The 15,171-nt window shown below is 40.8% G+C and overlaps 1 protein-coding gene across 1 annotated transcript in view; it reads right to left on the minus strand.

Annotated features, from left to right (window-relative positions):
* ADAMTS9 (ADAM metallopeptidase with thrombospondin type 1 motif 9) overlaps positions 1 to 15,171 on the minus strand; it is a 154,709-nt gene that overhangs the window by 73,900 nt on the left and 65,638 nt on the right. Inside the window, exons 14-19 of the mRNA XM_063291534.1 lie at positions 14,027 to 14,163; positions 11,670 to 11,787; positions 11,317 to 11,412; positions 8,129 to 8,292; positions 7,879 to 8,008; positions 3,101 to 3,227 (exon numbers count right to left, since the gene is read on the minus strand). Coding sequence (XP_063147604.1) covers positions 3,101 to 3,227; positions 7,879 to 8,008; positions 8,129 to 8,292; positions 11,317 to 11,412; positions 11,670 to 11,787; positions 14,027 to 14,163 — 772 coding nt within the window. The remainder of the gene's footprint in view (positions 1 to 3,100; positions 3,228 to 7,878; positions 8,009 to 8,128; positions 8,293 to 11,316; positions 11,413 to 11,669; positions 11,788 to 14,026; positions 14,164 to 15,171) is intronic.

Here is a 15,171-nt window from a genome sequence, read left to right on the forward strand (position 1 = left end):
AGACAAAAACACAACTCACCAAGCTCAAATGCTAAAAGAAAGGGTCTGTCCTTGATAAATTGGACAGTTTTAACTGTATGCAATCGTGGTCGCCAAATTAATGCAGATTCCCCTGTCCCCTTTTTAAAAGAGCACTGGGGACAGAGAGAGAGAAAGACAATATGGATGTTTATTTTATGGAGCTGAGTGCTCTGAAGCAAGAGCTTTCATCCATAGTCTATGGAGCTGTGATGTTCTTAGGGAGGGAGGATGGAAAAAACCTAAAATAGGGAACCCTTATTATCTTTTCAGATAAGAGGCATCTGGCAACCTTCAGCATATTATGTAAAAAACAGTAGACCTATTTGTAAGCAGGTTTTTTTTTCTTCTGAATTTCAAGCTGTTTGGACGGTGACTGCGTTTCTAAAGCTACAATTTTAGGAAATGCAGAAAACGTTTTCTATTGTTTTAACACTAAGAGCAGAATACGACAACCTAAGTGACTACTTTCTGCTACCAATTAATTTTTCTATGGTGCTGAATTTAAAATTGGTTATTTTTATTTACAACCGATACCACCTCACAACAGAAATATTCTCAACATTCAGAAATCATTACAAGATAGGAAGAACAAAATGGAATATTAAAATATGACCGATTAGAAACTGGCAGCAATATAATTCCCATAAATCCAAACAATTAAAAGACTGAAAAAACGAAAATTAGCAGAGCAGGTCCAATCAGGTCTGACTGCTGACAAAGTTTCGTAACTATGGTGCCAACGCTAAGAAGCCCAGATGACAAGCTGGTCACTCCTGGCCCACGAGATACCAGTACTGACCTTGGATCAGTTTACACATGCAGTGTCCATTCTCTGGGATTATGAACCTTCTGCACTCTCTAATGCAGTGTTTCTCAACCTTGGCATCTTTAAGCTGTGTGGATTAAGCTGGGGAATTCTGGGAGTTGAAATCCACACAGCTTAAAGTCACCAAGGCTGAGAAACACTGCTGTAACGTGAGGTGGAAAAGTAAAGTATTCTTAAAGGTTTCAATTTTCTGACAGCAATTGTTTTATCTGTAAGTGAGGCTCATATTATGTAATTTAAAAATGTGTGTGCAGGGGGAGCAGAAATCATGCCTGACCTATCTTTAGAGTCAGGTACCCTCTCAGCAGGAAGGTCTAAGTATCATAAAAGGGCAGAAAATGGTTAGTCATTTAATGGATTTTGACTATCGAAGAAAAGGAAATGCACTGGTGGGATTTCCTGCTTCGTGTGTAAAATATCTTGGCTGCTTTTCAGTACTATGCATTTTGATCAGGGAAGGGGGAAAGTGGTCCTGCCCCCCATCTTATTCTCATTAACCACCGAACAGCCCCAAATACTTTTTTTTGGGGGGGGGAAGCACTCAAGCACTGAATAATAGGAAGTTGTGGATGAAAGGAAGTATTCCCAACCCCTTTCATTTTAAAAGCAGAGCTCACCTAATCCCCTCCCTGATACATGATGAAGGCAAATCCAGATTGTCTAAGCAGCTTGTGGGGTACATGCGGGCCTCAGCTGCTCTTTTGGGGGCCCATGCATTTCTTGAGACAGGCTCACCTTTTCTCCCTGCTGCTCAGTTTGCAGTTAGGTGGGGATGAACTAAGGACTGAGGAAATGGAGAAACAGCCATCTGGAGAGTCACTGAGAGGGAACGGCACAAGGTTTCCCCCTTTAAGTGAGCATTCTCAGGATCAATGTTTCACTGTTGGCATTACCATCAGAGGAATAGAAATCCAGAGCATGATTTGGGGGCAAAGGAATGATTGAGCCTCTCTATGCTAGAGCACGGTGGTGAACAAGAAAGAGAACAAATGTATGTGCGCTATAGGTAAACTCAGAGCCAAAATCATTCGCTCCCTAATCAAATCCACTATTCTGAAAATAGCAAGTACTTCCTTCTAGTCCACAAGCATGGCATGAAAGCAACCTTCCTCTTCACTGTTGCCCACTCCCAGGCCCGCAACTAGGGTCTCTGTCACCCAGGGCAAACATGGATTCCGCACCCATTTTGGCACCCCCCCCCAGCACTCATTTTGGCGCCTCCCCAGCACGGCGCCCGGGGCACACGCCGTGCTTGCCCCCCCCCCCCAGTTGCGGCCCTGCTCACTCCCACCTCCCTGGTATACAGTAACATGCTGCCTTTGAAGCTAGATCGATTAGCCTTCTAGCCACTCTCCTACATGACTTGCTCTAATTCCCTTTTCAACCTGTATGAGTTAGTAACTAGCACCTTCTCTAATAGCATCAAATACAATAAATTAATACCTTGAGTACAGTAGGATGAACACGAAAAAGCAAGCCACAACATTGCAAACCAGAAGGTTTTTATGGAATTACAGTATCCACATCAGTGTTTCTGAACCTTGGCAGCTTGAAGATGTGTGGACTTCAACTCCCAGAATTCCCCAGCCAGAATGCTGGCTGTGGAATCCTGGGAGTTGAAGTCCACACATCTTCTAGCTGCCAAGGTTCAGAAACACTGATCTACATGTATGGCTTTTGTGATCAGAAGTGGAGGAGTATTTGCCAAACAGTCATGACTACCTTGCTAAATTTTATTGTAACCTCAAAGAAAAGCATATGGCCTTCTTAGCTGCAGTATACAGTCTTCATAACTGCATTCTGGGGAGGCTTAGATAGGGCCTTTCTCTGATGATACATGGAAGGTTTGTCACTAACTAAACTAATGCATTGTTCTGTAATTGTTGTAGTTTTTTACTTTGATTTTTTGACACCTAACGTTCTATTTTGATTATTACTTTTAAATATGAATTTACTTTGGATACTTTTTGTGCTCCAAAGATTCTTCTCACTACCTTACAAATAAAATCATATTAAAATCTGTGAGATTAAACAACAATGCACTTTTCTTTAACTTTAGGCTGACTCCACAGGAAGTGAAAGTGATATAGAAGAACTACCCTGATGCTAACGTTCAGTGGTGGTAGAACTGGATTCTTGGGAACCCAAATGAAAGGAGCAACATTATACACTTTGATGTATAACATTTAAGATTTAAATTATGAACTCTAAAATAATATAAACCAGTACAACACATCTATAAGATCGTCTTACCTTAATTCACAATTTGAATTACACAGCTCTGTCACTGGATCAGGTTGAGGAATTTTATCACATCTTTGGTCAGATACAATGAGCTGATCAGATTCCCGGGTACAAATTGGTTTCCTTTTTCGTTCTCCTGAAAAGAACAAAACAAATACAATTACATGAAGGCTAGAGAACTCATTTTATCCATACGTTTATTCCAAAGTAGGCCTGTATTCTGAAGGGCTGTTTATGCCTCTCCTATATAGTTGACATTGGCCAACTGCAAGGAACTGCAACACCAGGATATCTGAAGTTTACTTTTCAAAACCTGGCTGTATTTGTACTTAAGATGTTTTGGAGGGCTTTAGTTGGTTTGTATGCTACGGTGATGCCACGTGGTTGTAAAAATCTGTTGATAGTTTCTGACTACCAACAGACTACCAACAGACAAACTACCAACAGACTATTACAACCACAGGGCATCACTGCAGCACACAAACCAACGAAAGCCCTCCAAAACATCTTAAGTAAGCCAAAAGACCCAGTAGCCCAAGGAAGAAAAACAGGAGTCATCTACAGCATACTGTGGAAGGACTAAAACAGCCACTGATATAGGATAGACAGGCAGAAGACTAGCAGAGCACATCCACCAACACCAATGAGCAGTCAGAAGACACGATGAAAACTCCTTCATCTCACAACACATGGACAGACTCAACCATACTTTCAACTGGGAAAGTGTGAGCATCCTAGACCAAGCTAAATCCCCAAATGCTAGGGAATTCCTGGAAACCTGACGCTCAGACAAGTCAGCCATCAACAGGCACATAGAGGTAAACAACGTTTACATACCATTCAAAAGAGACAATTAAAAAGCTAAGAAGGAAACAAAAGGAGTGGAACACCTCCTTACCAGCAATCAACACTCAGAAACAAAGATAATGCCAGGATTAACACCAGAGGACCAATCAAGCAGTATACAATACCCTAATCACGGAACTACCAAGGAGAGAACAACACCCCCACCAACGTTGGCAGGGCAAGCTACTGTATATAAATAGGGAGCAAACCCCACACTCACTAGCACTGAAGATGTTGCCTAGTCAGGCAATGAAACGTCTGCAAGCAAACAACCAAGCTAAGAGAGCACCAAGGACTCTACAATTCAACCCTGAGCTACAGATATTCTCTTTGATTAATGACAACTCTGCTGCTAGTGTATGCTGTCGCTGAGACAACAACTGGCTTAGGAACATAGGAGGAGGTGGGAGCAGCAGTGGCTCCTCCTCTGTTGGCTGCCCCCTTCCTTCTGCACCATTCCTTCATTATCGCTTCCACTGGAATCTTGAGCTTGTCTGCTCTGCAAAACCCCACAGGTGGCAGCAAAGAGTTAAGACTTACTGCATCTCCTTGCTACCATGCCTAGATGTCATCTGAGTTTTGCAGCCCATATATGCTAGTCCTACCCCACACTATTAGATCCATTGAAGGCATGGGGAACCCTGGCAGGCCCTATGGGCCCCAAAGCAGTTACTTCACTACATTTATGCCACCATTTCTGTGAATACAGGCATCTAGTACAGACTGCAATGATGAAACAAGGAAGAAATATGCAGCACAAAGTCACAGTGCCTTTGGTACTTGTGTCCAGATGTTGGACGCAAGAATGTAAGTCTCATAGTTTGCATCACAATGCACATTTTGTCGTTAGCTCTTCTCTGCAACTCCCACCCTCTCCAATGGTCACCTATACTGTGAACTGGGGACAATTAGTTCATACATGGAAAACCTTAGATAATTTGTGATGAATCCAGTTGTCAGAAATATATACTCCTTCTCTGGTTGTAACTGAGCCATTAACTGATTTTCCCAGGCCACAGGACACTGGGGGGGTCTTAGCTTGGTATCCTGTCAGATATGAAAAAAGAGGGAACAACTTGTGCTTTGAATATAAAAGAATAATCAGAACTTGTGAGAAAAGCCTGTTGAAAAGATCAGTCTCCAAGGTAAAAATAAGGCCAGCGAAGCTAATTTCAGCTGCAGTATAGACACAGAATTTGCAGCATTGCAAGACTGGTAAAACATGTACTTAAATAAGTAGGATCTTGAACATGTTAGGAAAAGACTCTCAAAGAAAAATGTTTGGGGGTCAAACTGGTTACTTCCCCGCTTTTCTCATACATCCTAACATTATTCATTCCATTAATATTAATTTATCCTACAATTAGATCACTCTTTCCCTCCCACTCCGGCTTCAGAACTGAGATTTTTGGCTTCAGACAGTTATAGCCAGTGTGATCTAGGAAAGAGAAGATTGGCCTTGGAATTGAGAAAAATGTCATCAGCTCATTGCATAGCATAGGGCAAAATCAGCATTTCTCAGTTTCAGCTCTCCATCTGTAAAGGGGCAATAAAAGTGACTGGTTAGGAGCTTTAGAGGCTGAAATGGATTTCTCAGGTTTGTTAACATAATTTTAGCTTGGAGCAAATTTCTAGCAGTTAAGTTATTCCATGGAAAGGGTCTGCTCATGTCGGCCAGCCACTAAGTTGTTTTGGACAGAAAGGGCTATGAAACATTCATCACAGCAATAAAGTCTTTCTAGGTCTGCTGGCTGCTTATGTCTGTTGGGACTTATCTAGGTCTGGTAGATGCCTATGTCTGTTATTCTTTGGTTCTGATTTCTGCCACTATAGCAGTAAGCTATAGCTCTAATTTGATAAGGTAAAGGTAAAGGTTTCCCTTGATGTTAAGTCCAGTCGTGTCCGACTCTAGGGGGCGGTGCTCATCTCCGTTTCAAAGCCGAAGAGCCGGCGTTTGTCCGTAGACACTTCCGTGGTCATGCGGCCAGCATGACTAAACGGAACGCCGTTACCTGCCCGCCGAAGCGGTACCTATTAATCTACTCACATTGGCATGTTTTCGAACTGCTAGGTTGGCAGGAGCTGGGACTAGCAATGGGAGCTCACCCCGTCACGCGGATTCGAACCGCCAACCTTCCGATCGGCAAGCTCAGCAGCTCAGCAGTTTAACCCGCAGCGCCACCGTGTCCCTAATTGTGGAAATGAAGCTATAAAGGCACAGCACTATGCACATTAGAAAAAAGTGCAAGGCAACAGTGGGAAGCCTGCTGGCTCACACATGGACCACAGAGGTAGTGAAATACATCATCTATACTGGTAATCCTCGCTTAACAACCATTTGTTTAGTGATGGTTCAGACTTACGACAGTGCTGAAAAAACCGACTTACAACCAGTCCTCACACTTACAGCTGTTGTAGCATCCCTGTGGTCATGATTTGGGCACTTGGCAACCAGTTCGCATTTATGACTGTTGCAGCGTCCCATGGTCACGTGATTGTCATTTTCAACCTTCCCAGCCAGCTTCAGGCAAGCAAAATCAATGGAGAACTGTGTGATTCACTTAATGACCACAAGGTTCACTTACCACCTGCAGTGACTCACCCAACTACCACCGGCAATAAAGTTGTAAAATCAGGTGAGATTTACTTAATGACTGCTTTGCTTAGCAACCAAAATTCTGGTCCCAATTGTGATAATCAAGCAAGGACTACCTATATAAGCTTAGCTGCCTTTACTCCTTCAGATGACTTCAGAATTATACATGTTTCTAAGACAGTTAGGTTGTAAGGACGAAGCAAAGGCCATTTTGCTTGTGACAACTTAGTCATATCCATCATTTATGTCAGCATAACATCCCCAGAACAGCTTCCAGTTCCCTGTTATAACTTTATTTTTATCTCCCTACAGAAATTGCTTAATTTACAATGTGAGAACAGGATTGGGGCAAAGTGCAATTCTTTATGTTACAAGGAAAGATGGAAAATACACTGCACAGTTTGCTTCTCCTTCCTGTTTTCCATTCTTTCCACAACGCTTCAATCTTCCAGTTTCCCATAACATGTGTTAGTATTAGTATGTGAGGTAGTGGTTAAGGTGTTGGACTAGGAGCAGTTTACCCTCAGGCAGGGAGTGGCCATGGGTCAGCCATTCCCTTTCAGTCCAACCTACCTCATCAGGTAGTTGTTGTGGGGAAAAATAGCAGGAAAGAGCATGATATATATTCTAAAAAGCAGGATATATACAGTATATAAAGAAGCTGCACTTGGTTTTTTTGAGGTTTAGCTCCAAGCCAGCTTTTGCACTTCCTTCTTTCACTTTCATCATAAGGATCCTCAGTTCCTCTTCGCTTTCAGCCATCAAAGTGGTATCATCTGCATATCTGAGATTGTTAATGTTTCTTCCAGTGATTTTAACTCCAGCCTTGGATTCCTCGAGCCCAGCATGTTGCATGATGTGTTCTGCGTACAAGTTGAATAGGTAGGGTGAGAGTATACAGCCCTGCCGTACTCCTTTCCCAATCTTAAACCAGTCCGTTGTTCCGTGGTCTGTTCTTACTGTTGCTACTTGGTCGTTATACAGATTCCTCAGGAGGCAGACAAGATGACTTGGTATCCCCATACCACTAAGAACTTGCCACAATTTGTGATGGTCCACACAGTCAAAGGCTTTAGAATAGTCAATGAAACAGAAATAGATGTTTTTCTGAAACTCCCTGGCTTTTTCCATTATCCAGCGGATATTGGCAATTTGGTCCCTAGTTCCTCTGCCTTTTCTAAACCCAGCTTAAAGACAACATTCATCATCCTGCTATAGCTTTTGGAAATGTAAAGCATGAATTATATCAGAAACTAAAAGCAAATGAAGGGGAAAATGTCAACGCCAATAGAATTCAAGATAAACCAATGAATAATGTTTTTTGAATCCCTCTCAAGCCACATACCTTGGCACAGCTTACTGCAGGGTTGCCAAGGGCCATAAACATTCCAATAAAACTGCTGAGGTTTATCTTCAATGGGGATATTGAATGTGTATCGAACATCCGGGTTATATAAATTACCCACTGATAAAACCTGAGAAGGAAAAGATACAGAAAAACAACATCAAAAAAGGAACTGTGCAACTTCATCTACGTAAAAGTTTTAAAAAAGAGCAGTGTCTATTGGGTTTTCTTTCAGAAAGAGATTTTTCACCTGAAGAACTATTTCTTGATCAATGCGGTATGTCGAATTGATTCGTTCAATGGGAGTGTCTGAGCCACTGTATTCTATCACAGCATTTCCAATTTTGATTTCCTTCTTAAACATACTGACAACATAGTCTCCATTTAATATGAAGCCTTCATTGCTTGACAATGCTATGTACACAAAGATAAACAAACAAAAAAATGAATCAAAGTAATTGTCTTGTATACACCAGGAAGGATGTTATTTAAAGTGCATTTTTTAAAATCTATATTGATTTATTTTACTTCTTAGACAACCCAATGATTGTGGGTCTTCCAGCAGTGTAGAAATCAATTTATCTACTTAATATGAACTCTATAATTTAAATTTTGCTTTAAAAAGCAAGCTAATTAGAATAAATTGGGGAATCATAACATTAGAAGTTGTGCTTTCCAGATGCAACCCCAGAACCCACCAACTAGATGGGCAAATGGGAACTGTAGTCCAACACATCTAGACACTACCAGATTGTGGAAGGCAGATGTAAAATTGTGCTCATTTATGGACTAGACTACATAGTTACTTTGGAATAGTCTGTAGCACGCTTTCCAGGTATTCTTTACCTATATTCAGAATAAGTAGCTAGAAGGATATAATATAATGTTTGAACAATATCTATTAAAGAATAAGTTATATATTTTTGCCAGAATGGACCTCATTCCACCTGAATGTGATTCCAATAATAACCAGATCAAATTGTAAGAGAAGAAAGCTATGTGTCACGGGGTTAAGAAGCCTAACACTTAAATCAAGTTTCCTTCCAGTAGATTTGCTTTAGATCTGAGTGCATAAGAATAACAGTAAGTGTTTGTGGAATCTACTGTATATGAATCCATACCTAATTCAAAGGCATAAAATTTTACAGCACTTGTGTATAGTTGGGGTGTGTGTGTGTGTGTGTGTGTGTGAAGGGAACATTTTTGCTGTAATCTTTCACACTACCTACCATTATAGAAAAAAAACACATCTCAAGCACACCCAGACACATATACAGCATTATGCTAGTTCACTTTCTCCTGTCTTCCAGTCTACCCTCCTCCCCATCCAACATCATAAAGAAAGAAAGAAAACATTTATTGGTTCAGAGTGCAATGAATTCTAAACTGAACTTACAAACGGAGATTTAGAAAGTGTTGGGTTCACATCGTATTTTGTTTTTGACTTGAAGTTTGTACGAAACTATACACTAAACGCTGAAAACTTTGAAGGTTAAAAGTATAGTTTCCGTTCACTTCAGGAAACCATGCTTTCCATTAAAATGTATTGTTTCCTGAAAACAGCAGCCTGCTGTTATTATGCAGTTAATTTCCTAAGTTAGTTTCTCACCTGTTTCTTATCAGTTACTATATTGCCCTAAAGGAGTACTCAGTGTAGAACAGAACAAGACTGCAAGAGATAAGGAAGGACACAAGTGATAGAGAGCTTTACAGTTCAGAGAATCCAAGCATGATCACATTCCATTCTCTAGTTCAGTGTTTCTCAACCTCAGCATCTTTAAGATGTGTGGACTTCAACTCCCAGAATTTCCCCACCAGCCATGCAACTCTAAGATGTGTGGACTTCAACTCCCATGGCTGGTGGGGAAATTCTGGGCGTTGAAGTCCACACATCTTAAAGTTGCTGAGGTTGAGAAACACTGAACTAGTATATTTGTGCGGTGCCAGATAATAGGTAGACCCAGATTTATGCTTATAATAGACCCAATTGAATTAATTAGACCTGAATTAGCCAAACCATGAAATAAACTGAGAAGGATGAAAGACTTAAGTGAGAAAGATGAAATTCCTCCAAAGTCTTAGGTTCAATGTCTGTATGCATAAGACAGAGGCCATTATAGGAGACTGACCCCACTGTCTTAACTGCATAAAGAATGTAAATGCATTGCAATGAAAGCTTCTATAGAGATCTCAAATAGGACATACTTTGTTCTTTTTTATGTCCTAGATTTTGAATGAAAGCTAAATTATATTTCAAACCCAGAACAGAGAAAAGAACAACATTCACTCTAAGTAGCCTTTCTCAACCTTTTGACCCTGGAGGAACCCTTGTAATGTTTTTCAGGCCTCGGAGAACCCCTGCACACTCAGGCTCAAATATAGGCCAGAAATTACAACATTATTATATTTGTTTCATGTATGTTGTTGTTGTTGTTGTTGTTGTTAGTTGCTGTCGAGTCATTTACGATTCATGGCAACCTTATGTATAACAGAACAAAATGCTGTTTGGTCTCGTGCATCTTTTTTCATGTGTAGGCCTGTTTATAAGCATTAACAGTGTTCTTAAACTAAAAATAAAGAATGAAACTTACCTCTTTCATGTGAAGTTGCCTGAATTTGAAATAATTGTTTAAATAAATCGTGATCTCCCAGGGAACCCCTAGTGACCTCTCACGGAGCCCTAGGGTGCCACAGAACCCTGGTTGAGAAACCCTGCTCTAAAGCCAATGTCAAATTATTTTTAAAATGTAGGAAAAGGGAGGGAGGTAGACCTGGGCATCTGGACCATAGTACACACAAAAGGGGGGAAGGGGGTTAACTCTTCTCAAGAAAATGCCCCAATGTCTACAAGATTTAGTCTTTATCCCTCAGATGAAGTGCAACAGTGATGGTATCTGTCCTGATTACCAGGAAACACACTGAGGCGAGGACTTGGTCTCTAATATTTATTAGTAGTACTTAACAAGAATCCTAACAAACTGAGAAAGCGTGGGAAAACCCAGCCATATAAACCCCAAAGGTTAAGGCGGTCCCGATCTGTGTCTCTTTGAATGGCTGAACAGTTCCTCAGTGCTACGCATGCGCTTGACAGTCTGGGTGAGAGCCCCCTGCTCGCCATCCTTACTCATGACAGTATCCATAAAAATGCCTACTTTCCACCCTCACATCTGAATAGGACTATTATTCTTTTAAAAAAAAAAACCCTAATCTGGCCATTTATGGCTCAATTAACACTTTAACAAATGGCCAAGTCTGTTAAGAATTGCTCATATGACCCTATCCTAAAATGATATGGGAAGGCCCAGTATAGAAAGATCATAGACGAAATGATATTCATGTCTTTTCCAAACTAACAGTTATATGACAGTATGACAAAAGCATTAGTTCCTTGAAAGGAGTAACATTAATTTGCATTTGCTGAAGAGTATCCCATCTTACCAAGGTAATTATCATCTTCTGGTTTCCCTGAGTAACTATGCTGCCGTACATCGATATTTGTAGCACCGGCTGGAATGCGTATCACAGTGTTATAACCTGAGAGGATAAACCAGAAAGTCAAGCTTTTTAGGCAGGCACACCCTTTATAGTTTTTATGATAACGATGAAAAGAAAAACTGTACTATAATTCAGCATTACAATAACTAAGCTAAGGCTTTAAGGCCATTGTCAAATAGCAAGAAACTCAAATATAAAAAAGTGAACGTGAAATCTTGTTCATTACAATACTGGTTTTTAAAAACATGTTACACATGGTTGAGCAGTTTGCTAGCAAAAAGCTTTTTACTTCTTACCATAGTGCACCGTATTGAATGTCCCTGCAATGGTTTTGCATGATGAATTATCGCCACCACACACACCACATTTATCCCTTCTGGCTTTGGAATTGAGCACATGATCACATCCAGCTTGCTTTACAGAAAGAAAGTTCAGAATGAGATTGAACAAATATGAAAATAAGATAGAATTTACAGGGTTGCAAATGAAAACCATATTACCAGCCCATTCATTCTTTATTTTTCCAATATCCTCTGTTATACTATAATAATCATAACCATCCAACCATAAGGACATGAAAAGTAAGCATATATCAAGCCACATGAAGTGCAAAACTCAGCATGTTGGGAGATAAGTGAGACAGGATAGGCAAATGAGTTTCTGGAGCTATAGAGAAGATTCACAAGGATTATTACACCTTGTGGAAATGGACAGCAATTGCATCACAACAACAGATGAGTCTGGGTTACTAAGCACTACCCTTATGGACTTTTCAGCCAAATCATGATGCAACGGTGATCCAAACAGAATGACAACAATTGCCCTGATTATCTACATTCAGCTGCATATGTTACTTGTCCCTAATAATGCCAGTCTCAGATGTGTAGATCCTCTATTCTGCAACTCTAAGAAAGTGAGATTTCTAATAAAAAGCTTCCCACTTAAAGCAGAAAATTCCCAGGACGTGATCTTAGACGCTTAAAACCAGCTTCTCAAGGGCACAATGCAATCTCATTCAAGATACATTGATTCTTGCACTGCATTTTTAGAGTGCTTCAGACATTCAGAGAAGGAAATGGCTCCCATTTACAAACTTCTTGCAGCATACAACATGACACTTTTATATCTGTTCTATTTAAATTACATTGTTTTATGGGAAGCATAGCATCTAAACAGTTCTCATAAACACATGACAGCAAGCCAATCCTGTAAGGCTCTCTAGAAAGAAGAGCAACATGGCCATTTCAGTTCTGACACTACAGCTGAACAGAGGAAATGGAAAGCCCAGGATACTTGTAATATATGTTTTTTTTTTTTCTTCCCCCCCGGCCTCTCCACTTCTTTTCAATCACTTTCAGAGAATAGAGGATTTACGGGCAATAGAGAATAGAGCTGATTTATACTTGAATCAAGACAATTAGCCCAGTTAGCTCAGTACTATCGATATCCCACGCGGAACAAGTGCTGCACGCACGAAATACTCAGAGGACTCCTGTGCAGATCAACACAGGCTTTCCGCTTCCCATCCTGGTCCCCCTGCTGCTGCTGCAGCTGCTGCTTTGTGAAGGACGACGCCACACAAGGAATTATCCTGGCATGCTATCTTCCTGGTACAATAATACTCCTAGGTTCGTGAAAGTCTAATTGAAATGGGGGAAATGATATTCCTCTCACATCCTGTCTCTTCAAACTTAATTGTCTCCTAACAGCTCGCTAACCGGCTCTTTGGTAGATAGTCAGGAAAGCAACTGAGGTGGGGAAGGTGGTGTGTGGAGCAGGGCTCTCCCCAGGCCCAGTCTTCTCCATTTAACTTTCATGCCTATCCTTTGCAAAGATTGGTCCCGAGATGAAAAGGACATGTGTAAAATAATGTCAGCATGAGGCGAGGGGAGATTTAAATCTCTCTACCCCTGCATGCTGAGATGGGGAAGGAGCATTTCTGCCTGCCTTGGTGTATGAGTGTCTGAGCGTTAAGTATGTGTAAATGAGAGGAAAAGGGAATAGAAAAACTGTACTGGCTTGCCTTTGCGTGAGTGATTTAGTGTGGCCCCTGATTCACTGGCAGGTGGGGCTACCAGGATCAAAAAGGTCACCTCTTCTGCTAAACCAACAACAGTTCTTCAATATCCAAGTCTAAAATCTTCCTTGACTTAACTTGGAGCTGCTGGGCATTAAATAGATTTTTTTTCACTGAAAACTGACACTACACTATTAATAGTGAGCTGCCCTTGCTTACAGAGGAATAGCAACAAATTCTGCTAAAGCAGGAATCAATCAGTGGAATTTAGGTGCTAAATCCAGATCCATTTTGGACTGTTCTGGCTTTTTGGTAGATTCAGTTCAGGCTTTTGATGCTTCCAGGCTCTGGCATGTGGCATTAACAAAGCCATGCATTAGGACCTAGCATCTATCCTTATGATGGCATTCATTTACTCCTGATGTACTTGACATTCTGCATAATCTGGAACTTTACTACTGTGGTTAGCCAAGGGGAAATACAAAACAGAAATACTATTGTCTAAATTATATAAAACGGGGCTCTGGCTTAAATTAAGATAAAGGATATGTAGTAGAATTATCAGTTCATGTGAGAAGAAGATGGAAATGTGTTTGAAAAAAGTTAGCTTGTTAAACAAAATAAAGTCATATTTACCCGACAAAGTCCTTGTACACAGATGTCATTTGTATCTGGGCCACAAGGGGTGCCATCAATAACCCTGTCCCTGAGCTGATAATAAGCTGTATTTCCTGCCACTCTGCAGAAGAGCTTGCATCTGTCTTTCATTAAAACTGTCAAAGCAAAAGAATCCGGTTATTTTCTATCTAGTCTTGCACTTTCTTTCGTAAGAGAGCTCTCTTGTCAATTGATCCATAGCACTGAATTCATGCTTCAGCCTTCTTAGAGTCATACCAAGAAGCTTTGACTGCCAATACCTGCTTGGCCCAAAAACATGGCACACTTTCCTATGGCAAAATATTACTGGAATGATACTATTGTACTATGTCCGAGATAGAAACAAAGGAAAAGACATCTAGTTTTAATGTCACAAGTGGGTAACAGTTTTACAATTATTTTCCTAAACGTAACTGGCGGGGAAAGGCCCTTCAAAACATCTCTTGCTGTGGTTTTTGTCATCAGGATCATCAATGACACTGAATGTCTTTGCCAATTTTTGAGAGTTGGACTTGATCAAATGAACCAAGATTCAGTGCTAATTGTATGAGGCAACCTTCTAAACCGGGGTTTCTCAACCAGGATTCTGTGGCACCCTAGGGTTCCGTGGGAGGTCACTAGGGGTTCCCTGGGAGATCACGATTTATTTAAAAAAAAATTTCAAATTTGGGCAACTTCACATGAAAGAGGTAAGTTTCATTCTTTATGTTTAGTTTAAGAACACTGTTAATGCATAGATACAGGCCTACCCATGAAACCAATATAATAATGTTGTAACTTCTGCCCTATATTTGAGCCTGAATGTGCAGGGGTTCCCCAAGGCTTGAAAAATATTTCAAGGGTTCCTCCAGGGTCAAAAGGTTGAGAAAGGCTGATCCATTGCATTGAATTCATGCTTCAGCCTTCTTAGAGTCATACCAAGATGCTTTGACTGCCAATACCTGCTTGGCCCAAATTGCCAATCTTTTACATCCTGGGCTGTCCGAAGCTCAGTTAAAAGGACAAATAGGTGCTGGATGCTAATGATGGCCACTGCCTGAAAGCAGCATAGCCAAATAGCAGAGAGGAGAGCTTGTCTTCCATGAAGAATAGGGACAAAAGCAAAGGGGAGGTAAAGAAAACGG

Source organism: Candoia aspera, chromosome 2 (genome assembly GCF_035149785.1).
Source record: "Candoia aspera isolate rCanAsp1 chromosome 2, rCanAsp1.hap2, whole genome shotgun sequence".
NCBI lineage: Eukaryota > Metazoa > Chordata > Lepidosauria > Squamata > Boidae > Candoia > Candoia aspera.